The sequence below is a fragment of the Vombatus ursinus genome, unplaced genomic scaffold (assembly GCF_900497805.2).
Source record: "Vombatus ursinus unplaced genomic scaffold, bare-nosed wombat genome assembly UNPS02005459.1, whole genome shotgun sequence".
Classification (NCBI taxonomy): domain Eukaryota; kingdom Metazoa; phylum Chordata; class Mammalia; order Diprotodontia; family Vombatidae; genus Vombatus; species Vombatus ursinus.
Window position 1 is genome coordinate 7,427,506 of NW_020945237.1, and position 26,306 is coordinate 7,453,811.

The following is a 26,306-nucleotide window of genomic DNA, read 5'->3' on the forward strand; positions in this document are numbered from 1 at the left end:
TCTATCTATCTATCTATCTATCTATCTATCTATCTATCTATCTATCTTCCTACCTAACTACCTATGTAAAAAGAACTACTGCACCACCAGAGGCAGTTAGGTGGCACTGTATATTAAGTGCTGGACTTGGAGTCAGGAAGACCCAGGTTCAAATGTGGCCTCAAACACTTAATGCCTGTGTGACCTTTGGAAAGTCACTTAATTTCTGTCTACATCAGTTTCCTTATCTGCAAAATGGGGATAGTGCAGACTACCTACTACTATTCCAGGGTTTAATATGAGAGCCTTGTTAGTGGCAGAATTGCCCAAACAACTGGTCCTGCTTCCAGTCCAGCCTTTAGAGTTATCATCTGAGAAAGTAATTCCTGTGGGAAGGGGGGCCGCCATCTCCACTAGCTGCCAACCAACTGCCACACACAGGGTAGCCAAACTAATCTAACTGAAGCAGCAAAGCACCCCGAGGAAGAAACAGGAGGCATATGTCAGGCAAATCAAACCATCAACCCCTCGACCACCATCTCCCCTCAGACCCTGATAGAAACAGTCTAGGACTCTGAACCCCAAAGTCTTGGAAAAAGTGATGTTTCTAGCATAATGCTCTTAGCCATCATCCTGGGAATCAATCTCTAAAGAAATGCAGCCTAGCAACTGATCCTACTTATGATACATACAGCCATAACCACTAAAGGCCCAGGAGAGAAAATTCTTGTCAAGAAAGCCCTTGGCACTACCAAATGGATCAACATCAGAAACTGATTATGATTTTATTGAAGAAGAGGCATCGCCATCTATTGTGCTGTTGTACCCCAACAACCCTGAGACCCTTCCATCTGAAACCTTCCACAAATACTGTCTCCCTCATTAAAATGTGAGCTCCCTGAGAGCAGGGACTGTCTTACTTTTCTTTTTGTATCTCAGAACTTAGCACAGTGCTTTGCATACACGTTCTAATAAATACTTCATTCATTCATTCATTCATTCATGCATTCATTCATACTGATGGCCTAGATCCTCAGTCAAGTTTAATCCCAACCATCTTCCTTCCAAGCTGCTGCGCATATACCCTTTCTTCTCCTAGCTCTGAAAACAATCATCAAATCAATGGCAGAAGTGCTCCTGAAGAGGTTATGTCATTAGACTTCCCTAAGGCTCTGTCCAACCATTCCTGTGACTTTCCTGACCAAACCACCCTTCCATAGCCAACACTTTCCTATGTGTTGTTTCCTCCTATTAGAATGTAAGTTTTTTAGGGAAGGGACTGTGTCTTTTGTATTTACATCTCTATCAAGTAGCCAGACATATTAAGAAGCACTTCAAACAGCTTTTTCATTCATTCATTCTCACCATTTTATGTATGAGGAAACTGAGGCACAAAGAGGAAATTATTTGCCCATCCTCATATAGGTTGCGTCAGGGGCAGAATTCAAACTTAGAATGCTCCTGACTCCAATCTTATTGTTTTCATATTCTGTCTTTTCTGCCCTACCACAGTGATTCCTGACTTTGAGTCAGACGACCTGGGTTTAAATCTTGTCTCTGACATTTACTACCTGTGTGACAGTGGAAAAGTCACTTGATATCTCTCTGGATCTGTTTCCTCATCTGTAAAATGACAGGAGATCACATGGAAAGAATAGCAGACTTGGAATTAAATGATCTTGGTTCTAATCTAGTTTCATTTAACCCTTTCTGTAGGCGTCTAATTTCCATAAGTCTTAGTTTCCCCATTTGCAAAATGGAGATAATAATATACTATCTGACTCACAAAGCTGTTGTGAGGAAAGAGCTTACAAATCACAAAATGTCAATTCTGTATTATTGCTATTCTTATTACTGATATTGCTAATATAATTGTTTAATACTGTATAATTATTTTTTTTACTTCTATTAGCATAGCACCCTGAATTTTTTAGTCATTTAGTCTTCCTATTACATCAATAACTTTTGTGAAACTTCAGAAACAAAAGGTGCAAAGTTAGAAAAGGTAAATAACTATAACTGGAATGATTCTAAAATTAGCTAACAAAAATACATACAGCAAAATGAAGATGTATTACTGTAATTTTTGAAAAGGCCTGTGAGTTATGGGTTTCAGAAAAAGATTTAATAAAGTTCATACAAAGATATCAACTTAATAAGGTCATATTTGGTATCTGTATGCCTGAAGTCTTATAACAAAAAACAAATTATCCAAATATCATACCTTGGCAAAAAAGACGGTGAGGTGAGTTTCACTGCCAACAATCCAAATGGGGAACTTTGGCGATTTCAAGTAAGAACCAACCTAGAGCAAATTCAGCAAAAACAAAACAAAACAAAAAAAAACAACAAAAAAAACACAAGAGGTTAGCTAGATTGTTCTATTTCATCATGATAATAATTATATACAATTATTAAATACTTTCATTAACAAAGAAGTTTTGATATTCTGCAGATTTAGATACACCTAACCTGACCGATAATACACTACTACTCTTTATTAAATCATCAATAAGAAGGAAACAACAGAACCTCAACTAGAAATAGCCAGAACAGTCTTGAGAAACAATCTCTCTCTACGCTGAAGTTATCCAGGAAGCTACACCTTGAATTTCAGCACAGTATCATTTACACAGCACCCCAAAACTTAGAATCCCACCAGTGATAAGCAGTGTGGTGATGGATGATTCTTCTGTTATGACATGAAGACCTTAAAATACAGATCTAGGTCATCAAGACCCTCGTGATGATGGGTTTATAATGAATATGAACATCTTTCTAAAAAATAAAGTGTGCAGAGTATCTTATACTAAAAACAGCGTACTTCAGTTTTAACCATCATAAATAAGAAATGATTAAATCAAAATGTTTAAAAAAATGTGTATTCTTCCAATGAAAGTTTACAACAAAGAAGCACAAAATGATAGTACTTAACATCTGTATAGTGCTTCATATTTTATAGAATGCTTCCATGTATACTATTTCATTGGTTCCTCAAAGTAATTCCATCTGTGAGGTAGGCAGATTCCATTATTAATATGGGGATGCTGCTACCCTCTTTTTAAAGAAAAATAAATGGAAGCTAATTGATTAAATGATCTTCCCACACTGATAGTGGCTGAGCTAGACCTATAATACAGATGTCCTCATTCTTAGACCCCACCACTTTCTCCAGTCAATTATTCAGATAATAAACATTTATTAAGCACCTACTAGATCCTAGACCCTGTGCTCAGAGCTAGTGACACAAAGAAAGGTCAAAGACAGGCCCTGCCCTTGAGAAGCTCACAGTCTAATGGGGACGACAACATGCAAACAAATATGTACCAATAGCGTTGTCAAACAAATATGTACCAATAGCTAGAAACAGGAAAAATAGGGAATAATCAATGGGAAAAGGCATTAGACTTAAGAGGGACTGGGAAAAGCTTCCTGTCAAAGGTAGGATTTTAGCTGGGATTTAAAGGAAGCCAGGGCAGCTGGAAGATAGAAATGTAGAATAAAAGCATTCCAGGGCTGGGGGTACAGCTAGTAAAAACGCCTAGAAGCAGAAGATGAAGTATCTTCTTCATGGAACAGCCAGGGGCCAGTGTCATGGGATCAAAGAATATGTGGGGGAAGGAGGGTATAAGGTGTAAGAAGACTGGTAGGTCAAGGGGCAGAAATTATGAAGGGCTTTGAATGCCAAATAGCATTTTATATTTGAACCTGGAGGAGATAGGGCACCATGGGGTTTATTGATTATGGAAGTGACATGGTCAGAACTGTGCTAAAGGATGATCACTTTGATAACTGAGTGGAAGATGAAGTAGAGTAGGGAGAGACTTGTGATAGGGAGACCCACCACTAGGCTACTGTAATAATCTAGGCATATGGTGATGAGGGCCTGCACTAGGATGCAGGACAGTAGCACTGTATGAGGAGAGAAGGGGACAAATGTGAAAGATGTTACAAAGGTAAAATCAACAAGCCTCAGCAACACTGGATATTAGGGATGGGTGTGGGTGAGAGACAGTAGGTTTTGGATGACACATAGGTTTGCATGCCCAGATGACTGGGAGGGTGGTGATGCCCTCTTTAGTAATAGGGAAGTTTGTAAGGGGGAAGAACTCTGAGGGAAAGATGACGAGTAGAGTTTTGGACATGTTGCAATGCCTATGGGTCATCTGGTTCCATTATACCGCACTACTTCTTGTGACTAACATTAGTTATTGCAAATACCTCAAGAAAAATCTGATACATGTAATTAATTGCCAAAACTAATGGCAGTACTTGATACCTTTTGCCCAATACCCCACTCCACTAGTCCAATATTCTTCATGAACTCCAAACCTTCATTTAAGGAAAGAACTCAGCTTAGACATCTCCTCATTTCTCACTTGGGTATGCTACTTTGGAACTTCTGTGTCTGACTCCTCCACCATGCAGGGTACTTCATGCACCTTCTATTTTCTTTTCCTTTCTTTTTTTTTTTTTTTGAGGCAACTGGGGTTAAGTGACTTGCCCAGGGTCACACCTCAGCCTTCTACAACCATCTTCTCCTTCGTCCTCTCTCACTTGAACATGAGGCTCTTGTTCTTGCCAGTGCAGAAGCCCTTCACATACACAAGTGATCCCATTCCGTCCCATTGTCTCCAGTAGATTGCCCCCGCTATCACTTTCATTCTGTCGTTTATCTTCAGTCTCTCACTGTCTGTTGGCTGCTTTCCTATTGCTTGCACACATGCCCATGTCTCCTCCATTCTCAAAAAACTATCATTTGATCCATCCATCCCCATTAGCCTATTGTTTCATATGTCTCATCCTTTTTGAGGCTAAACTCCATGAGAAGGCCAGGAACAATCAATGCCTGTGCTTCTTTTCCTCTTATTCTCTTCTGTACTTTCAGTCTGGCTTCCTAGTCACTCAGTTGACATTGCTTTCTCCAGTTACTAGTGATCTCTTAACTGCCAAATTGAATGGCTTTTTTCTCAGTCCTTGCCCTTCCTGACCTCTCTTCAGTCTTTGACACTGCCAGTCACCCTCTTCTTGATCCTCTCACCTCTCTAGAAAAAAGAAGCCATGGAGCAGTGGATAGAGCACCAGCCCTGGAGTCAGGAGGACCTGAGTTCAAATCCAGCCTCAGACACATGATACTCGCTAGCTGTGTGACTATGGGCAAGTCACTTAACCACAGTTGCCTCGGAAAAAAAAAAAAAAGGAAAAGAAAATAGAAGGTGCATGAAATACCCTGCATGGTAAAGGAGTCAGACACAGACAATATGTGATATTCCTCTCATTTGGTTCTCATGCTATCTATTTGACCACTCCCTCTCAGGCTACTTTGTCAATTCAACAATCCATCAAAAGGCATTTATTGAATGCTCTCTATGTAACAGTTACTCTACTAAATGCTGGGGATACAAAGCAAAAGCAAAAGTCATCCTTGTCTTCAAGAAGCTTACATTCTTTACATTCATCCCTTAACTGTGGGGTATACCCTGAGACTACTTACTGGGCCTTCTCCTTTTTTTTTCTCTCTATACTCTTACGTGGTGATCTTATTAACTCACATGGGTTCAAATTATATTGTCTATATTCAGCTTTGATCTTCCTTCTCATCCCATATCACTATTCAAAATGTCTGTCCCCAGCAAAACTCACTGTTTTTTATCCCACCCCACTCTATCTTCTGAACTTTCCTATCACTATTGAGGACACCACCATCCTCGATACTCAACTTAGATCCTTACAACCTTGGTCACCCTATATATCAGATTAGATGCAAAATATTGCTTCTATCTACAAAACATCTCTCACATGCTCCATCCCTCCATGCTTCTTATATAGCTATCACCCAAGTCAAGTCCTTACCAGCTCTTGGCTGAACTATTATAATAGCCTCCCAACTGGTGTCTCTACCCTTTCCAAACTATGCTCTACACAGACATCAAAGTAATTTTCCCAAGAAGCAAGTCTAAACTTGCTTCATCATCAAACTCCAGTGGCTCCCTATGGCCTCTAGGAACAAAAATAAACTTTTCTGTTGGGCAATTAAAGCTCTTCACAACTTGGTTCCTTAGTACCTTTTCCCAATTTTCTTACACATTACAGAGTCCTTCTCATACTCTGCAATCCAGGTACACTGACCTATTTACTACCACACACACAGGAGACCACATCTTGTGCTTTTGTACTGGCTATCCCCCAAGCCTGGAATACCTTTCCACCTTGCCTCTACCTCAGTCTAATGGGAGAGAAAACATGCAAGCAACTGTGTACAAATAAGATATATCTGGGATAAATTAGAGATAATAAAATAAGAGAATGTACTACCATTAAGGGAGTTTTGAAAAGGCCTCCTGTGGATGGTGGGATTTTCACTGGGACCTGAAAGAAGCCAACAGATGGAGATGAGGAGGAAAAATATTCCATACATGGGGGGAGAGCCAATGTCCATGGATTAAAGAATATGTGGTGTGGAGTAAGGTATAAGATTGGGAAATTAGGTGGGAGTCAGGTTAGGGAGGGCTTTGGATGTCAAACAGAGGGTTTCATATTTGATCCTCAAGACAAAAGAGAACCAATGGAGTTAACTGAATGGGGGGCAGGGCAGGGGTGACATGGTCAGACCTGCACTTTAAGAAGATCAATTTGATAGCTTAGTGGGAGATAGACGAGGGTGGATGAGGCAGGGAGAATAACCAAAAGGCAATTGTTCTATTCCAAGCATGAGGTGATGAAGGCCTCTACCAGGATGTCAGAGATGTCAGAGAAAAGAAGGGGTGTATACAAGAGATGTTACAAAGATAAAAGCCACAGGACTTGGCAACAAATTGAATATGGGGAAGAGGGGAAGGCTTAGAGTAGAAAAAGATGATATCTAGGTTGCAAACCTGAGCAACTAGGTTAGTGGTGCCTCAATAGTAATTGGAAAGATCAATAGTCAATAAATAATTATTAAGCACCTACTATGTGCCAGGCACTGTGCTAAGAACTAGGGATACAAATATGAAAAAATAATGAAAGTTTCTGCCCTCAAGGACCTTACAATATAATAGGGAAAGACAATGCTAAAAAGGAAGCCAAAAAGGAGAGGGAGGTAAGAGAGAGAAAAAAGAAAGCATGGGGCAGCTAGGTGGAGCACTGGATAGAGCACCAGCCCTGGAGTCAGGAGGACCTGAGTTCAAATCCGGCCCCAGACACATGATACTCGCTAGCTGTGTGACTCTGGGCAAGTCACTTAACCCCAGTTGCCTCGGGAAAAAAAAAAAAAAAAAGAAAGGAAAAGAAAATAGAAGGTGCATGAAGTACCCTGCATGGTGGAGGAGTCAGACACAGAAGTTCCAAAGTAGCATACCCAAGTGAGAAATGAGGAGATGTCTAAGCTGAGTTCTTTCCTTAAATGAAGGTTTGGAGTTCATGACCCTACCCTCCAATTAGAGAGTCAGGAAGGGGTGATGAAGTAGAGTAACCAAGGCTGACAAGATCTTACAGGATGATGAAGTTGAGAAAAGATAGTAAGTTTAGTATTAGACACACTGAGTTTAAGATATCTATGGGACATTCAGTTCAAGGTGTCTGACAAAGAAGAGATGTGAGTCTAGGACTGGATAAGTAAATCCAAGAAGCACAGAAATAAGTGAATTCAAGGAAGCTGCTGAGATCACAAAATGAAACAGTTACAGAGGTAGAAGAGAAGATGGATAAGGAGAGAGCCTTGAGCATAACCTTGATGAAGATACAGCAAGTGAAACTGAGAAGCAGTCAGACAGGTTAGGTGAACCAGGAAGGAATACGTCATGGAAACCTAGAGAGGTGAGAGGATCAAGAAGAGGGTGACTGGCAGTGTCAAAGACTGAAGAGAGGTCAAGAAGGGCAAGGACTGAGAAAAAAGCCATTCAATTTGGCAGTTAAGAGATCACTAGTAACTGGAGAAAGCAATGTCAACTGAGTGACTAGGAAGCCAGACTGAAAGTACAGAAGAGAATAAGAGGAAAAGAAGCACAGGCATTGATTGTTCCTGGCCTTCTCATGGAGTTTAGCCTCAAGAAGGATGAGACATATGAAACAATAGGATAATGGGGATGGATGGATCAAATGATAGTTTTTTGAGAATGGAGGAGACATGGGCATGTGTGCAAGCAATAGGAAAGCAGCCAACAGACAGTGAGAGACTGAAGATAAACGACAGAATGAAAGTGATAGCGGGGGCAATCTACTGGAGACAATGGGATGGAATGGGATCACTTGTGTATGTGAAGGGGTTCTGCACTGGCAAGAACAAGAGCCTCATGTTCAAGTGAGAGAGGATGAAGGAGAAGATGGTTGTAGAAGGCTGAGGTGTGACCCTGGGCAAGTCATTTAACCATTATCTGCCTCAGTTTCCTCATCTGTAAAAAGGGGATAATAATGATAATAATAGCACTTGTCTCCCAAGGTGGTTGTGAGAATAAAATGAGATGTTTGTAAAGTGTTTTGTAAACCTTAAAGCCCCATATACATGTTAGCTATTACTATTTTTAGAAACATTATTACTGTTATTATTATTATGTGAGTTGAGAAGGGGAGAAGAGAGAGTTCTTGATGAATGGCCTCAATTTTTTCAGTGAAATATAAAACAAATTTCTTAGGTGAGTAATGGGTAGGGATAGGGGGAAGGGCTTGAGGAAGAAGGAAAAGGTTTGGAAAAGCCACTGTGGTGAGTGTGATAGTCAGCCAATTAGGATAGCCTTGCTGCAATGAGGGCCTAGTAGAGATTAGGCTACATAAGAGTGCAGTGGATCCAGTCAGTAGAGTTTCATGATTTTCTATAGCAAAATGTTTCCCTTTGTTTCCTTTCAAGCCTCAGCTCAATTACCAACTTCTCCATGAAGCCTGTCTAGATCCACAACCTGCCCTCCCTTCCCTCGTACCCTTCTCCCATAACACCTTGTTATATAATATATCAATACTTTTATGTGTTTATATATATTGTTTCCTTGAAGCTTTTGAGGGTAGAGGCTGTTTCATTTTTACCTCTATAAGGCATATTACCTGGCACAGAGTAACAACTTAATAAATGCTTGTGAATTGACTGCTGTAAATAATGGTAAAGGCTGAATTAAATACAAATTTGTGTAAATCATATTGTAAGTTCTCATTCCCCAGTAGATGCTGGGTTATTGCAAAGTTAAGAAAAACAAAGAGATAATATTCAATCATGGCCTAAAAGGATTAAAAATCCATTTGCAAAAAAAATAAAGATGGAGTTTAGGGAAATATCATAAACCAATGTAACAGCTCTTGCTTTTTACTAAGGAATAATAATAGTTCAAAATGACATTCAATGTTAACATATATCTTCAGTAATTTATAGATATGAGACAATACAGCTGCTGCTGTCATATTTAAACATATTAAGTCATATTTAAACAGGATGAAAAATAGTTAAAAAAGTGAAAATTATTCTTCATTAGTACCGATAGAGAAGGCAACCATATTATTCAGTCTGAACAAGACCATCTGTTTAGAAAATATCAAAGTTCTGATTAAATGAGAAATTCATGTTTACAACATCACAATTAACATCACCATGACAACAAAACTCGCATATCACTAGATTTCATATAAAAGCATATAACCAAAACAAGCTGGAGAAAACAACACATTTTTTTCTCGTCTTTCAAATCCATATTCATGCTTCTGTACTGATGTTAAAAAATAATTCAGAGAATTAAACATATTTCCCTTAAGTCATTAGGGATTAAGTTTCATAACTTATTAACATTTTTCCATTGTGGTTATAAAATCTGCAAAAAATCCAACAAGTATTAATTGAGGTTGATTCTTCTCTATGCCGGTTTTTTGTATAGGCTACAGAAGGATAAGACATGGTCCCAGCTGTCAAAGAGCTTATGATCTAACTGGCAAAACTAACACACATCACATAATAAGGAAAAACACAAGACAGTATATCTGTTAACAATGAAAAACAAAAATAATGGATGCTGCTGAAAAAAGCTCAACCCTCATGTATGTACCCACCTGGCACCTTCTGCATGAGAACCTACCAACTCAAGGTTGATAAGCAGCCCACCAAAATAATCTGATCATAACTGCACCTAGAATTTATTCAGTAAACTGACACTCAAATGTTAGTAACTGATAGTGGTTAATTTTAATAAAGCAAAATTTAGAGGCTCAAGTAGATTGAACAGACTTTTGTGGCCTCACCTGGGAATCCAACAACTTCCTATGATAGTGTCCTTAAAGGAAAATGAATCACAAATAGGCTAAGCATCCCTAGAACCCTTCAAATCATTTTCACATGTTATAATCCCAAAGCCTTCAATTTTCCTGGTCAATGTGCTCTGGATGCTGTTCAACTTATCAACATCCTTTTAAAAACTGGTATATGATACTTTAAATGGGGTCTGACAAGGTAGTTCCCTCATCCCTAAGAATATGCCTCTCTTAATGCTGCCTGATGTCTCATTAGCACACACAGGTTCCTTGAGAGCAGGAATTATTTTCATTTTTGTGTTTGTGTCCTTAGGGTTTAGCAGAGTACTTGGCAGAAGGTACAGAATTCGTAATCGCATGTTGACTGACTCATGTTAAAGCCTTCAGTTACCTCGACTACAAACAAACAATTTATATACATATTTTTAGATTTGTAAGATTCTGGTAGCCTATATATTCAGGTTCAAGGTTAGTATTTCATAAGGATGCATATAAAGTGCTGTTAGCGCGGCACTTTGCAAACAGTAAGCATTTAACATATACTTCTCAACTCATTCCTATATATACTGAGTGGGAAAGGCACCTGTTTTGTAGTATGCCAACCACTGGAAGTTAGTAAATATGAGCTGAGTGGGAAAGGTCAAAACTGCAGACCAGAATACGAACTCTTATAGGAAGGAAGTCACTATTGTAAGATTTTTTGACCTTTAAGACAATTCTGCCTTTTTTATTATTGATGAAAGAAGACAACAAGAACAGACTATAAGACACAAAGGGAACAATAAACAGGAGGGAAGGGAGGCAAAATATGATTATTACATTATTTGTTTTTCTTGTTATAAAATCCTACCATCCTCAAGGATCTAAAATAGATGAAAGATTTTTCCTAAACCTGTCCCTTCCCCAAACAAAGAAATGATACCTACATAAGTGTAAACCTTTAGAGAGCATGGCTCCATAAAATAGATATTTTCAATATTCAAAAATTAAGTTCACAGATATATTTTACTGCCAAGAAAAGGATAAGAGGGGCAACAAATAAGAGTGCTGACTGGTTTTTGCAGTTGACAAAGATAAAAGTTAGAATTTCAGATTTTAGCAAATTCTTTTTCTTTTCCTCATAAAGTAGTAATGCTACTACTAGTCATGGATTTTGCTTTGGGGAGGAATATGAAAGCTCTGGACTTGAACTTCACTTATTTAGAAGGCTAGCAATTCATGGCAGTAATAAATGTGTTTGACTTCATGAGATAAATCAACATACAGGTACTGATTCATTTGTTATTTTCAGGAAATGAGACAAGTATGTATTTAGAGTCATCAATTGATGGCCAGCCCTTGACCTACAATATACTCTCAACATATCCACTAGCAATAGAATACATTCTAAGGTTGAACATTTGAAAAATTACATTAAAGTTATTTAAAAGTATGCAATATTAAAATATCAACTTACCTTACAATACCTTAAAGATTCCATTAATGTTAAAAAGCCTATAGTTGCTTGTTTATGTATGCCAAGAAGTTCTGTTTAAAAGAAAAAAAAAAGGTTACTTTATTACATAAAGATCTGCAAAACATTTTCTCAGTTTGGCTCAAAACTAACAATCTTTATTCTCTACTAAGGTTATAATTCCTATGTCTTAGTAACAGTACTATTAGGTCACACAGAATACCTATTTGTTATCATATGCCACTGGCTCAAATTTGGCATATATAAAGGAAAGGAAAGGAGCCAATAGAGCGGGATATTTAAGGACATATAAATATTGTGTGTGTGTGTGTCTGTGTATATACATATATTTAAGTTTTTAATGCTATCATAGGTTCTCATACTATTCATTCAGATGACAGCAAATTCATTATTGAAAATAACAGCAGAACATAAATTTAAAGTTAGAAAGGATTTTAGAGGTCATCTAGTTCAACCCCCCCATTTTAGATGAGGAGCACTCGGAGAGGTTAAGTCACTTGTCAAGATCACACAGTTAAGTAAGTAGCCAAAATGACAGTTGAACTTAACATACTGTGGCTCCAAATCCACTGCTCTAACTACTACATGGGCTCAAACTATGTAAATTTTCCAATTTAGGTATAAACACTGAACAAACATCTTTACAAAATCTTCCCAATAGTAAGAAGCCTTTTATTAAATGCCTCTGAAATCTAGTAAACTACTGAGAATTGATAAAAACTGTAATTACTATTCATGTAAAATACTAATGCAGTTTGGTCCTTATTTCCTTTTATGATTATCAATAAAAATTATCAAGATTTTCCACTGTGTACTTACACATTACCAAAAATGAGGGCATTCACTGTAATATAGTAAATGCCACTATACTTAGTAGACATAATAAAACCTCACTAATTCAAAACCATACAAGGAGAATGTAATTGTGAATTAATGAAAAGTTTGAATTCTAAACTTTACTTGAAAGATTTATTCTCTCAAATATTCTAAATAGTTCTCCAGAAATTCTGTTTACACTGAGATTTTGCATTGTGTATGAGCTGAACAATTTTTTAGGCATTGAAAAAGTAGATATTCTAGTAATAATTTACAAAGAGCACAAGGTAAATATCAATCCTTCCCCTGCTAAACTTTACAAATTCTGAATGAATATAATCAAAACTGAAAAGCTTTTTAAGTGCCTGAGGACTTCCTGAGTTGTTAACATCTTAATTTTCAGTGTCAGTATCTGTCGCCCCCCCTCCCCCATCCATTTGAAATTATGATGCAAAGTAGCTAAAATATTTTTACATTATTATCAAAAGCTACAAGTAAAAGTAATTTCATTTGACAGAGCTTCCTAAATTTATAGGTAGAACTAATGGAAATCTGCAACCTATTCTAGCAAGGTTTGTCAAATCATAAGCTTTTCTGCAGACAAGGGTCAAAATTTTTCATTGTAATTGTCTTGATCATAAAATAAACAGAATTCAAATCAGCTTCAAAATACTTTAACTCAGCTATACAGAATGAGGCCATTTTTAAAAACAACCACTTATCGCCCAAGAATGATGTGACTTAAAACTAGATTTGGCATAGAACCTTCCTAATCTCATAAAATAGGATGGTGAAGGGAGTAGTAAGGAACACTGAGTGGTATAACGGAAAAAGCATTCCCTGAGGGGTCAGGAGATCTGGATTTTAGTCTTGTGTGTATTACTGACTAGCTACATGACTTTGTCCAAATTATAACTTCTGTGGGCTTCAGTTTTCTTATCTGTAAAATGAGGGGGTTAGAATAAATCATCTCATTGTAGATAAAAATTCCATGATTCCCACAGGGTATATTCCAAGGCCAAGCTTCTGTGTCTCTGCAAACAATTATGAATATCTATTACATATTATTAAGATAGTATATATGATCATGTAGGAAACTAATTCCCTTTTAGAAAAAATGTGTTTATTAAAATGTCTTTCTATTTCTGAAACGATACTAAACTTCTAAGTTTTCAAAGAATTGTAGATGAATCACATAATCTTATCTGACAATGACATAAGTGATACAGTCACTAGGGTCCTAGAAACTTCAAGGTTACCCAGGTAGGTAGTATTACTGTTAGCACTAAAATTCAGAATTTTAAAAAGTGATATATTGGTAACTTCATGTTTTGAATTCACAAGACCACTTTAGTTTAAACCTATATAGCAGGATAGGTACAGGAAAAATAACCTTGTTAGTTCATAATGACTTATAGAATTCAACTTAGAAGACAAAAAGTTAGCAACTGACTGCTAAGAATGCAGGCTACCTTCTTCCCACATATCTACACCAACAAAACCCTGAAATTCTACCAGATGGAATAATAATCAAGAAATTTAATAAAAAGCTAAAGTAACTCCTGCTACTGTAGAATGCCACAAAAAGTCAGTTAATGCTCCCCACCATCAACAAAGCCAGCATCACCACAGGGTAACCTCTGAGTTAAGACCAGAGATGACCAGGTACACATGTAGCCTACAAAACCATCAGTAAGGGTAGAAGTGGGGGTGCTGAGCAGAGGCCATTGGGTTCAGGGGTTCCAGAAGGGCTCTAAAAATTCAATACTCTGAATTTCAAAGATCCAGGGGGGCTAAACCCTGGAAGTTGGGAAGTAAGTGCAAGAATGTTGGGGGCTCAGGGCAAGACTGAGCAGGGCTGACAACCCCATCCAAAAGCTGAGCAGGGAGCTAGGCCTAGTCCTAGAAGAAAGCCTCAGTTTAGGAACTAAAGTTAGAGAGATGAATAAATAAAACACTATGCAGTAATAAAAATGACTTCAAATAACTGCAAGCAGAGATTTAAAGCGAAAAATGATTTTCCCACAATACTACATATAAAACACACACACATACATATATACATATATATATACACACACACTTAAACGAAATGAAGCAAGAACTCAATATGAAACGAAAGCTCACGAGGAAAGAACTGGAAAGAGAATAAGCAGCTTAGAAGAGAAAGTGGTCAATCTTACACAAGAAAAGGAATCCTAGGGGTAGATTAATTCTGTTCTGGAGGTCTAGAAGGAAATGGGAAAGGAGGAATACACCAATGTAGAAATAAAGAAGGGGGTGGAACTTGCTATTTCTCATAATTAGGGTGTTTGTGAATATACAAACATAGAAGAAGGGATGGGTGGAATGGACATCAATAAACTTTACTCTTATCTAAAATAGGTAAAGGAGGGTTGAACACATTCACTCACAGTTTAGTATAGACATACATCAAAGTCAATTTTTCTAGTTACCCAGGTTGGCATAATATTCTACTCCACACTGTCTTTTACAATCTCTATCCCATCCCCCCATACCAATTTCCACTGATTTTATCTTCACAATATCTCTTGCATATGCTCTCTTCTCTCCAACACACACAGCTACCCACCTGTTGAGGCCCTCATTACCTCACAGCTAAACTACTGTAATAGCCTGATGGCTGGGCTCCCTGCCTCCAGTGCCTCCTCACCCTGCTCCCTTCTTCACTCAGCTGTCACTGAGATTTTCCTAAAGCACAGCTCTGAGCATGTCACTTTCTTGACCCTTTATCCAATAAACACAGGTCTGTTTCCCAACTTTATGCTTTATCCATGGAAATTACCTCTTAAATCATGCTACCTTTTTTTTTTTAACCAGTACCACTCTCATTTGCAAGGAAAAATGAAGTTGACAAGGCATTGTTAATATTCATTCAACACAACACAGATATTTCAAGTGCTAACAAACTTATCCGGTTCAAAAGATGTTGGTTAATTCCAAAGTTCTGATAAAACAAAACAAAACAAAACAAAACAGAATATTTTTGTTAAACTGACAGTGCTGTGGTGGTATTCTTTTAGGTGTCTGTGTGTGTATGCATGCTTTTAAAAAAATTCACAGAAACGCTCACTTAATCCGAATCATATCTGTCAATAATGCATGTGACAAATGGTCATCCAGGTTTTGAATGAAGACTTCCAGTGAGGAAGAGCCCAGTGCCAAGGGCAGCTCATTAAAATTCTGACTGGCTCTAATTTTTAGAAAGTTTCACCTTCCACCACACCTAAATTTGCCTCCTTGTACTTTTTTTACCCCTTGTTCTTGTTGTGTCCTCTGAGGTCCAGAACAAGTCTAACTCCTCTATCCTTCAAATATTTGAAAATAGCTACCATGTCCCTCTTAAAAATTTATCTTCTCCAGTCTAAACAACCCCAGTTCCTTCAAAAGATTATGGCTTATGGCAAAGAACTGGTAATTGAGGGGATGCCCATCAATTGGGGAATGGCTAAACAAGTTGTGGTATATGAATGTAATGGAATACTATTGTGCTATAAGAAATGATGAGCAGGCAGACTTCAGAAAAACCTGGAAAGACTTGTATGGACTGATGCTGAGTGAAGTGAGCAGAACCAGGAGAATGTTGTACACAGTAACAGCCACATTATGAGATGACTGACTTTGATAGACTTGGCTCTTCCCAGCAATGCAAGGATCTAAGACATCTCCAAAAGTCTCATGATGGAAAATGTTATCCACATCCAAAGAAAGAACTATGGGGTTTGAATACAGATCGAAGCATACTATTTGCTCTTTTTTTCCCTTCTGTTTTGTTTTCTTTCTTCTTTCTTGTGGTTCCTCCTATTGGTCCTAATTCTTCTTTATAACATGACTAACGTGAAAATATGTTTAATAGGAATGTATATGTAGAGCCTATATCAGACTGCATGCTGTCTTGGGGAGGCAGACAGGGAGGGAGGAGGAGAAAATTTAAAACTCAAAAGCTTATGGAAGTGAATGTTGAAAACTTAAAATAAATTAATAAAAAAAAATAAAGTTTATGGCATGAACCTGAAGATTCATAATAATGGCTGCCCTCTACTGGATGCTCCTTAGTTTATCAATGTTTTTTCTTAAAACGTGCCACTCAAACCTGAAAACAATACTCAAAAAGTGATCTGATTAGGGTTAGAGTATATGACTATTGTCTTAGTAGTCCTGCATGCCATGTCTCTCTTAATGCAGTCTAAGATTTCATCAGGGTTTTGGTTTTTGTTTTGTTATTGCCATATCATACTTTTGACATATATCAAGCTTTGCAGTCCATTAAAACCCTCAAACTTTTTTCAGATGAAGTGCTATATAGTCATAACTCCCCTATCATGTACTTACAAAACTAATTTTTTAACTTGTATAAAACTTTAATTTACCTTTATTAAATTTCATTTTAATTATTTTGTTTTGAGCAAATACAAATAGGTATTCTAGAAAACATCTTACCTACAATAAAGGTTTTCAAGGCCTATTTCCTCTCATCCCATTTTTTTAGAAGTAATTATAATCCTATTTTTAAAGTCTTCTGGCTTATATTTTGAAACTCTACTAATAATGTCAACATCATCTTATAATCTCAATATATGTATGATTTCTGTAAGTCACATTTTTCATTAAAACTATTGCACACTTAAAAAAATGTTGCATACTGAGATCTTTAACATTCTAAGTCATTAAAATGGTAGGGAAGGGGTGCTTGTGGGATTGTATGCTTTTTTTAGTAGTATCCTATCTCAAAGATCTGAAACACCTATCACAATAATGGACATACTCCCTCCAAAGGTGCAGAATGAAAACCCATCCAACGTACATCTCTTGTCCATCATGTATAACTCTTGTTCATATCTTCCTATAAACCCATTTACTTAAAAACTCCTATCTACTCATCATGGAAGCTTTCTTCTTAGTTTTAACATTACATAGTATCAGTGCATCATACTACTGGTTCCTTTACTCTCCTTTATTCCAGATATATATATATATATATATGGCCAAACTACTTTTCCAGCCATTGACCTACTGGCTATCTCTTATGATATCTCTTGCATAATCTTTAGTAATAGTCTGTCACCTATTTTTGCCAAACACATAAATCTCACGATTGCCCTTGAGGGAGATGCATGATTCCTTAGAAATTATGGATTCTATGAATCACAACTGTATAACTCAAAGAATATTTCTGTTAAAAGATGAGTTTGGGGGCAGCTAGATGGCACAGTGGATAGAACACTAGCCCTGGATTCAGGAAGACCTGAGTTCAAATCTGGCCTCAGACTCTTGACACTTACTAGCTGTGTGATCCTGGGCAAGTCACTTCACCCCACTGCCTCAAAAAAAAAAAAGAAAAAAAAAAGTGAGTTCTGTTTCAAGGAGCTTGGAGTCAGCGAAAATGCTGTGTAATTTTCCAAATGCAATCTAGCCATAGATTGTCAATCCAATCTATAGGCCCCTACCATGGCACTATGGAGGAAAAGATGCTGACAGTTCTTAGAACGACTAGTAAGAGCTCCCTGTTCCAAGTCACAAATTCAGGGCGACTGAAGAAGGTGCCTATGTCCTGGAGTAATGTTTCTGGGGAGGGAGCAGCCACAGGCCCTAGGCCGTTTATCAGCAGAGGAGCAAGTTCAGAAGTAAACAACAGTGTTGTGTCCCTCAGAAACAGAGTAGGGTCTCCGTTCCATCTTCTGGCCCAATTTGAAATCTGCAAAGGAATAACCAGGACAAGAATCCCAGACCAAAGCTGGCAGTTATAGCACTTAGGATCAGCAGAGCTTCCCAGATGGCTGAAAGCAGCTGAGTCCAGCAGTATCTACTCTTGCTTAGCTCCAATCTCAGGTTAAGAACTTGCAGAGCTCAGACCTAAGTGGGAGCAATCAGACTTTGTCCCAGATTAAAGAATTTTGGGAGCACTGAAAGCTTACAGATCCCAATTCTGAGCTGTGTCTTACGTTCTAGAATAATACAATAAAAAATAGCCCAAGGAAACAGCAATAGATCAGTCCAGGTCACTCCTCTGGATACGTGCACAGCCCAACCCAGACAGGTCCAAAGCCAGGAGGCTAGAAGTCAAAGGGTGGAAGAATGAGCAAACAATAATAGAATCCCACGATAAAAAGCTATTATGGTGCAGGGATGTTCAAGATACACGAAGAGAAGAAAATGACTACAAAACACCTACAAGCAGTGCCTCAAAGAAAAACACAAGCTGGGCATAAATTCAACTTGATTTCCCAGAAGAGATGAACCAAGAGTTTAAGAAAGGAATTAAAAATGCTTCTACAAGTGAATTAAGAGCACTAGAGGGGGGTAAAAAAACCCAGAAAAGAAATAAGAGAAATAAGAAATAAGAAAGAACTGGAAAGGGAATTAACAATTTGGCAGAGGAGGTACAAAACCTTGTCAACTATCTGAGTTAGAATGGCCCAAACTGAAGTCAATGACTCCCAGAGACAACAAGAAATATTAAAAGAAAGTGAAAAGACTAAAAAAAAGAAGAAAAATGTAAGGTATCGCTTCAGAGCAAAAACAATTTACCTGGAACAGAGATTGAGGAGGAAAAAAATCAAAAATCACTGGATTACCTGAACATCATGACAAGAAAAAAAAAGAGCCTAGACATAGTTCAAGAAATCTCTTTTTCTTTTCTTTTCTTTTTGCAAGGCAATCGAGGTTAAGTGACTTGCCCAGGGTCACAAAGCTAGTGAATATCATGTGTCTGAGGCAGAATTTGAACTCAGTTCCTCCTGACTTCAGGGCTGTTGCTCTATCCACTGTACCACATAGCTGCCCCTTCAAGAAATCTTAAAAAAAAATTGCTCAGGTCCCTTAGGACCAGAGGAGTAAGTAAAATAGTCACCTCCTGAAACAATCACTCACATTCCCAGAAACATCAGTGCTAAAATCCAGAGTATCTAGGTCAAAGAAAAAAATACTACAAGCATCCAGAAGGAAAGAATTTAAGTACTGAAGTAAGTACTGAAGTAAGAGCCAGAGTCACTATCTCACATAATTCAGCAGCCATTGCTATAAAAGATTAAAGAGCTTCGAATACCATATTACTGAAAGCAAAGGATACAGACTTAGAGCAAAAAATAATTTATCTAGCAAAACTGAATATAAACCTACAAGGAAAAAAATAAACCTTTAATGAAATAGAGGACTTCCAAGCATTTCTGGTGGAAAGACCAGAATTGCGTAGAAACTTTGAAGAAACTCAAGAGTGAAGAGAAACATAAAAAAGATAAACACAAATGAAAAATCTTAAGACACTGAACAAGGGCAAACTGCTTACATTCAAATATAGAGAGATGTACATGTGTCCCCTTTGAACTCTATCACCATCAGGGAACAGAAGAGAGTTAGATAAGGCCTAGGACTGGTTCTGTAAAGTCTTGTTGATTTTAAGAGAAGAATAGAAAGAGAGAAGAAGAGAAATATATTAGGCAGGAAGCACAGGGAAAGGAAAAGGAAAGTCAAGGAAAATTATCTCACATAATCAGGGTACATAAGTACACATTTATACAATCAGGAAGGGATTGGAGAAGCAGTTGGCACTTGAACCTCAGTCTCACCTAAACAGGTCAAAGGAAGGAAGAATCACACATACAAACATTTGGGTACAGAAATACATTTCAATAAACAAAGAAACAGGAGGGGAAAGAGAGAAAGGAGAAGGGGGAACAGGAGCAGTTAGTACTAACTGAAACAAACTAACTCAGGAGGTAGAAAAATATTTCTAGTTCTTTTTTTGAGGCAGCAAAGGATAGGGATCTGAAGGGGTAATTATAAAGTAGAAAAGATGAATCAGTTATGGTATATAAATGTGATAGAATACTACTGTTCTGTAAGACATTATAAAAAGGCTGGTTTCAGAGAAACTTGGGAAGACTTTCATTAACTGATGCAGAGTGAAGTGAACAGAATGAGGATGACAATTTACACAACGACTACCATACAGTAAAGACAAACAACTGAAAGAAATAGGAACTCTAATCAGCAAAATGAGCAACCCATGATTCCAGAGGACAAAAGATGAAACATGCTAACCTTCCTTCTGAGGGACGAAGTACTCAGAGTGCAGAATGAGACATGAATGTTTTTGGACATGACCAAGTCTGGAATTTGTTTTACTTGATTCCACATGTTTGTAACGGGGATTATGTTTTTCTTTTGTTCTCACTTGATGGAGGGAAAATTGGCTGGAGTGAGAGGGAGAGAAGGCATTTTTTTTTTCTGAAGGGAAAAAAATGTATAATTTAACAAAGGGAATGGAAAGAATGCAAATGAGAAAAATTAAGAGCATCCGGATGCAACAAGATTTATATCTTGATAAATGCTACATTAAGAAAGTTAGGTTTTATTTCTTTTCCTTGCCTTATAAAACAATATTTATTTGATGTAAAAACTAAGATCCATGCCTGTCTGCAAGTCTTTTTATATGAAGAGAAGTAAAAATATTTTCATTCATTTATTTGAACCAGAAATGTTTCTCTAAGCAACAAAATGGGTCAAATAAGCATGCCGCTCATGGTTTTCTGAGTCCTTAGCATGCCTCAAACCAAAACTGCTTTAAAGTTTAAAATATTTTTTAAAAGGAGGAAAGGAGAGAGGGAGAGGGAGAAAGAAGGAAGAAGAGAGAGACAGAAATTTCTACAACTTAACTTATTTCTCTAAATCAATTACCACCACCTAGTGTTAAGATTAAAAACTGCATTATCTACTGCTTCGTAACTTTAAATAAAATATGACCAGTAAGATAGAGGACTAGGCATTTTATCCAATCCTTACAACCTCTAAATTCTTTCTAAAACAGGAGTCATGTAAAAGAGATAAAACAACTCCAGCTGCATCCACAGTCTAGGACACTAGAACCCTAACAAGGAAACAATGCAATGAACTAACAAGGAAGAAAGCTCATCTCTAACTCCTGATTCGTTACTCAGCATCTTCTTCCCCACTGCCCACCAGGATCTTGTTGGGCTGCACAAGTGGACTTGCAATAGAACAGCTTTTAACCGTCCTCTCACTCCCAGGGCTGTGGGAAACCAAAAGACAGAAGCTTGTCCTAGCAGGGAGGGCAACGCAGCAGTGCTAGGTTGTAGGTCAACTAGAGAAATGAGGATCAGAGGGAACTGGGGTAGGACGTGTGTGTGTGTGTGTGTGTGTGTCTGTGTGGCACTCCAGTGAACTTGAGGGAAAGAGCCCAGCATACAACTTGGGTCAGTACTAAATCACTTGGGCCAGGGACTGGGGCTGGTAAAGAAAGGAAGGAAGTAAACAAGCATTTTTAAGTACCTATTATGTGCCAGGTACTGTGCTAAATGCTTTACAAATCTAATCTAATTTGATCCTCACAACCCCCTGAGGAGGTAGCCGCTATCATTACCTCCATTTTACATTTGAAGAAACTGAGGCAGAAAGGTTAAGTGATTTGCCCAGGGCCACTCAGCTATTAAGTGTCTGAGGCCAAATGTGAACTCAGGTCTTGTTGACTCCAGGCCCAATGCTCTGTGAACTAAGTCACCTGGGTGACTTTAGTGAAACATGAATTGTCCAGAATAAGAGAAGCTGAGACAGTTTTAAGTTCCAGACCCCAGGAAAACCACATTCAAAGGGGAAGGAGGCAGAAAGTGAGAAACAGGAGGAAAAAAGGGGAAAAAAACCCCAAAACCTGATTACCAAAGATCTCAGAAGGGAGAAAACTCAGTTAAAGACCTTGAGCGTAAGAAGATAAGCAGAAAGGAATATGGCCTCCAACAAATCCTGTCATCTATGAATAAACATTAAGTAAAATGAATCAGCACTGACCCTGTGGAGAGAGCATGGAACCACAGCTGGATGTTTCCGAGGGGTTTAAAAGAGGAAAAAAAAGAATTGTGAAAGCAAAATTTATGACCTGCGTAATAGAAATAATTAGCAAGAGAGAAAATTTGGATCCATAGACGCAAGTTTCATCAAAGAAACAAAAGACAGAATAACTGATTGGGAAATGCAGAGAAGCAAAAAAAACAATAACCTTAAAAGAACACGATCTCCATACAAGCAAAACATTCATGTCAAGGCAGGATGTGAAGACAACTTAAGGATTATAGGTGTCTCAGAAAAACATGAAATCATCATTTTAAATATGCACCTATTATAAAATGCTATAACAACTTATTTACACATAGGAAAACCTTGGCTATCTGAAACCCTCCAGGAACTGAGTTATTCTGGATAGTCAAGTTTTCTAGAGAATTGAGTATTTATACTTTATTCATCAAAAATTTTTATTTATTTTTGACGCACAGCTTTCTAAACACTAGACTTGGACTTAGGAAGACAAAGGTTTGAATCTACCTCAGGTATTTACAATCTATGTAACCCTATGCAAGTCACTTAACTGGTCTTGGCCTTAGTTATCCATCTGTAAAATGTGGATAATAATAGGACCTACCTCACACACAAAGACACACACACGTGTGTGTATGTATGTATGTATGTATGTATGTATAGGATTGGTCCTGTGACTGGACTAGACCTGTGATTTATCTGGTATAGAGAAATACTCCTTGCATAAGGAAATTCTACCAATGCAAGTTGCTACCTTCCCTGCAACTTAGTCTTAAAGTGCTGTCCAGGGCACTAAGAGGTTAAATGACTTTCCCAGGATCACACAATTACTATGTGCCAGAAGGGCAGGACTTAAACACAGGTCTTCCTGGTTATAATGCCAGCTTTCAGTGCACTAAGTCACAGTGAAGGAACATCCTCTATATCTGCGCTTGCTGTATAATCTATCATTTTTTAAACTTTAAAAGTTTATGTAAGTGTGAGCTACTATTATTGTTGTTGTTATTATACTGTCCTGTCAGAGTATAATGGAACAAAACCGAACCTTTTTTTGGTGACTCAGGACATTATTATGAAGCAATTATTCCCATTTCAATATTTCCTAAATCTGTCTTTGGAAGTGTGGAAGGTTAATTGCTGAAAACTATTATAGCTTCAGCCTGCTGGGCAGAGATTTTTGTCTTACTTGCATAGTTTTTCTGGCTCTTCTCTTGCTAGCATTCAAAAGGATAAAAAGCAACCAGTAAAACAATATTAAATAAGATTGATTATAACAAAATTGTTTAAATTGCTTTAAATCCAACATAAGTTGGGAAAAGCAAGCATCATAAAGTAGGAATTAACCTCTCCTCCCCCCAAATGGGGTGAATGGAACAGGATTCAAATGAGACAATTACCCAAATGAGGTTTATTTTTATCCTAAAGGCTTGTTTCCAATTACTCATACTACCTTTTAATTTATAAGATTTTTGAGAGAAAAACAAAGATGCCTCTGAATCATCTATGTTATTTATTAAGGTTATTCATTTACATTTTCCACAACAGGATTGAGAATTTGAAAGCTCACAGAAAGTGCCATCATTCCTCATTTTCATTAACCCCTGACATCAATTCAATAACCACTGTCACCGAGTCTCCATTGAAAATAGCATAGCTACAATATATTCAATAGCATGAACATAAGGGAGAAAAGCAATACTGTCTGTCATACATAGGCAAAATATTGCCCTGAACATTAGCATTTCATAATAACACTATCAAAACATTATATTCAAAAGCCCACTTGATGTTTGAAAACCTTTCTATAATGCTGTCTGTCCAAACACCCTATAAAACTAATGTTTTTGCCTTATATGACTTAATGGAACAAATTAGCAATGTTGGGTTTCCTGTACCTATATTGTAATTCTCTTCCTTGATTTCATCAGTTCCTATGAGTTCTCCTGAACTTCAATCCTACATTACACCAATTTCCAGTTGGACAACTTCAGTGAGGCATCTCAAACTCAATATGTATAAAAGAGAACCAATATTTTCCCTTATATCCAACCTTCTCTGGATTTCTCTATTTCTATTCCAGTCATTGCCATCTTTTCAGTCACTTGAGTTTGTATTCTTGAAGCCATCTTTGGCTATTTTCTCTCCATTGTCCTATAGCCAATCATTTGCCAAGCCTTGTTAATTTTATCTCCACAACTTATCTCACAACAACCCCCCTCTTTCTATGCATATGAGCACCATATTAGTTCAGATCCTCATCAAATCTCACCCAGACTACTACAATAGGCTCTGTGCTTCTAGCCTCTTCCCAATCCAATAAATTCTCCACAAAGATGTCAAACTGATGTTCCTAAGTCACAGATCTGACCATATCACCCATTCCTCAAAATCTTCAAAAGCTCCCTAATGTCTCTAGAAAGAAAAGAGGCAAATTCCTTATAAGGCCTAGCATTTCAGTCTCTTCTCAGTCTGTTTTCCATCCTTAGGCTTATTTCGTATTCTTCCAAGTCATCCTCCCTTCTAGTCCAGGGAGTTGGATGGTCCATGGACAAGACATTTTAGCTCCCACATCTCTGCATGGACAAGTAGTTCTTTATATCTGGAATTAACATTCTCCTTAATTCTGGGTCATGGAGTCTCTTGCTTCTTTTAAAGTAGAGCTCAGGTGACAATTTCTACGAAGTCTTTACTGATACCACCTATTTACTAGCATTCTCTGATTCTAGCAAATACTTTGTATTTATTTGTGGACATGTTGTATTCTCCCTGAACACCTCCCTCTCCCTTTATATGCAAGGTCCTTGTAAGCAGATATCATTTCATTTTTGTATCTGTATTTTCAGCACCAAGCACAATACTTTACAAAAGTAAATGCTTAAAAATGCTCCTGAATTGGACTGAGAACAAGAAAGACAAATGAGAGAAACTGCCACAGAACTGTAAGGCTCTAAAGTTAACAATTTACTGTTTATTATTCTGGCTAAATGTGTGGATTTGCTATTGCTGGTGGGGACCTATATGAAGGAGAAGCATCCACAAGGCCACCTAATTATACCTTCTTCAGCATACTGTGAATCTCCTTACTATGAACATTACCTTCTTCTTCCCTAATGGTCTGCCACTCTGATGAACAAAGGTTTCTAATTATATGTTTCTGATATGACTACATACAGAAATGGATACCATCTAATTTCCACTGTAGTATGTGAGACAGAGGGTTAAGTGACTCAAAGGAATGAGTCCATTTGTTACTGAAGAAAAGAAAAAGGAGTTGGTAGCATAGTGAGAAGAAAAATGAATTAAGATTGTCAAGAAAATTAGAATCTCCTTCCAGCTTTGACAGTAACAAGCTGAATGACCCTGGGCAAGTAAGTCACTTTAACCCCCCTCGTCTGCAAAGCCAGAAGCTTGAATGAGATGATCCTGAAGGTCTCGTCTAGCTCTAGAACTTGGTGATTTTAGGATTTTAGGGAGAAGGGAGGATATACTTTCTGCGGTTTTCTCCATGAAAGTGTTCTCTCAGCTATCTGGAACTAAAACATTTCTAACACATACTTCTAAAATCCTGTTTAAAAAACAAAACACAACACATTTATGGTAAAAATAATGATTAAAAAAGAAACCACATCACTTTAAATGCAGTTATGATTGTATGGATTTATTCTTACAGAAAGCCATAATTTAATTTAAGCTTCATTTTATGAAAGGCATCTCAGAGAACTGTGGCAACGACTGTCCCACTTTCTCATGCATTCTTTAGGTAGTTGTTTTAGAAAGTCAAGCCTATCCTATTTCGAGCTATTTCATTTCTAGGCCAAATGAAAAATTGTCTTTCCTTGAGTAGATGGACTGATTAAATGATTTCACATAGAAGTTATATTCACTGTCTTATTTCTGCAACACATATCAGTAAATGGGGGAAAAATTGTTAAGATTTCTGAAATGATCAGAATTATTATTAGGCATATCCTAAAAATTTTAAAATAGC

General features: G+C 37.5%; 1 protein-coding gene across 4 annotated transcripts in view; it reads right to left on the bottom strand.

The window, feature by feature from the left end:
• Positions 1-26,306, bottom strand: part of MINDY3 (MINDY lysine 48 deubiquitinase 3) — a 102,367-nt gene that overhangs the window by 51,912 nt on the left and 24,149 nt on the right. For all 4 annotated transcript variants that reach the window (XM_027847957.1, XM_027847956.1, XM_027847958.1 and 1 more), the window contains 2 exons: positions 11,639-11,709; positions 2,204-2,284 (listed from right to left, as the gene is read on the bottom strand). In XM_027847957.1, coding sequence (XP_027703758.1) covers positions 2,204-2,284; positions 11,639-11,709 — 152 coding nt within the window. The remainder of the gene's footprint in view (positions 1-2,203; positions 2,285-11,638; positions 11,710-26,306) is intronic.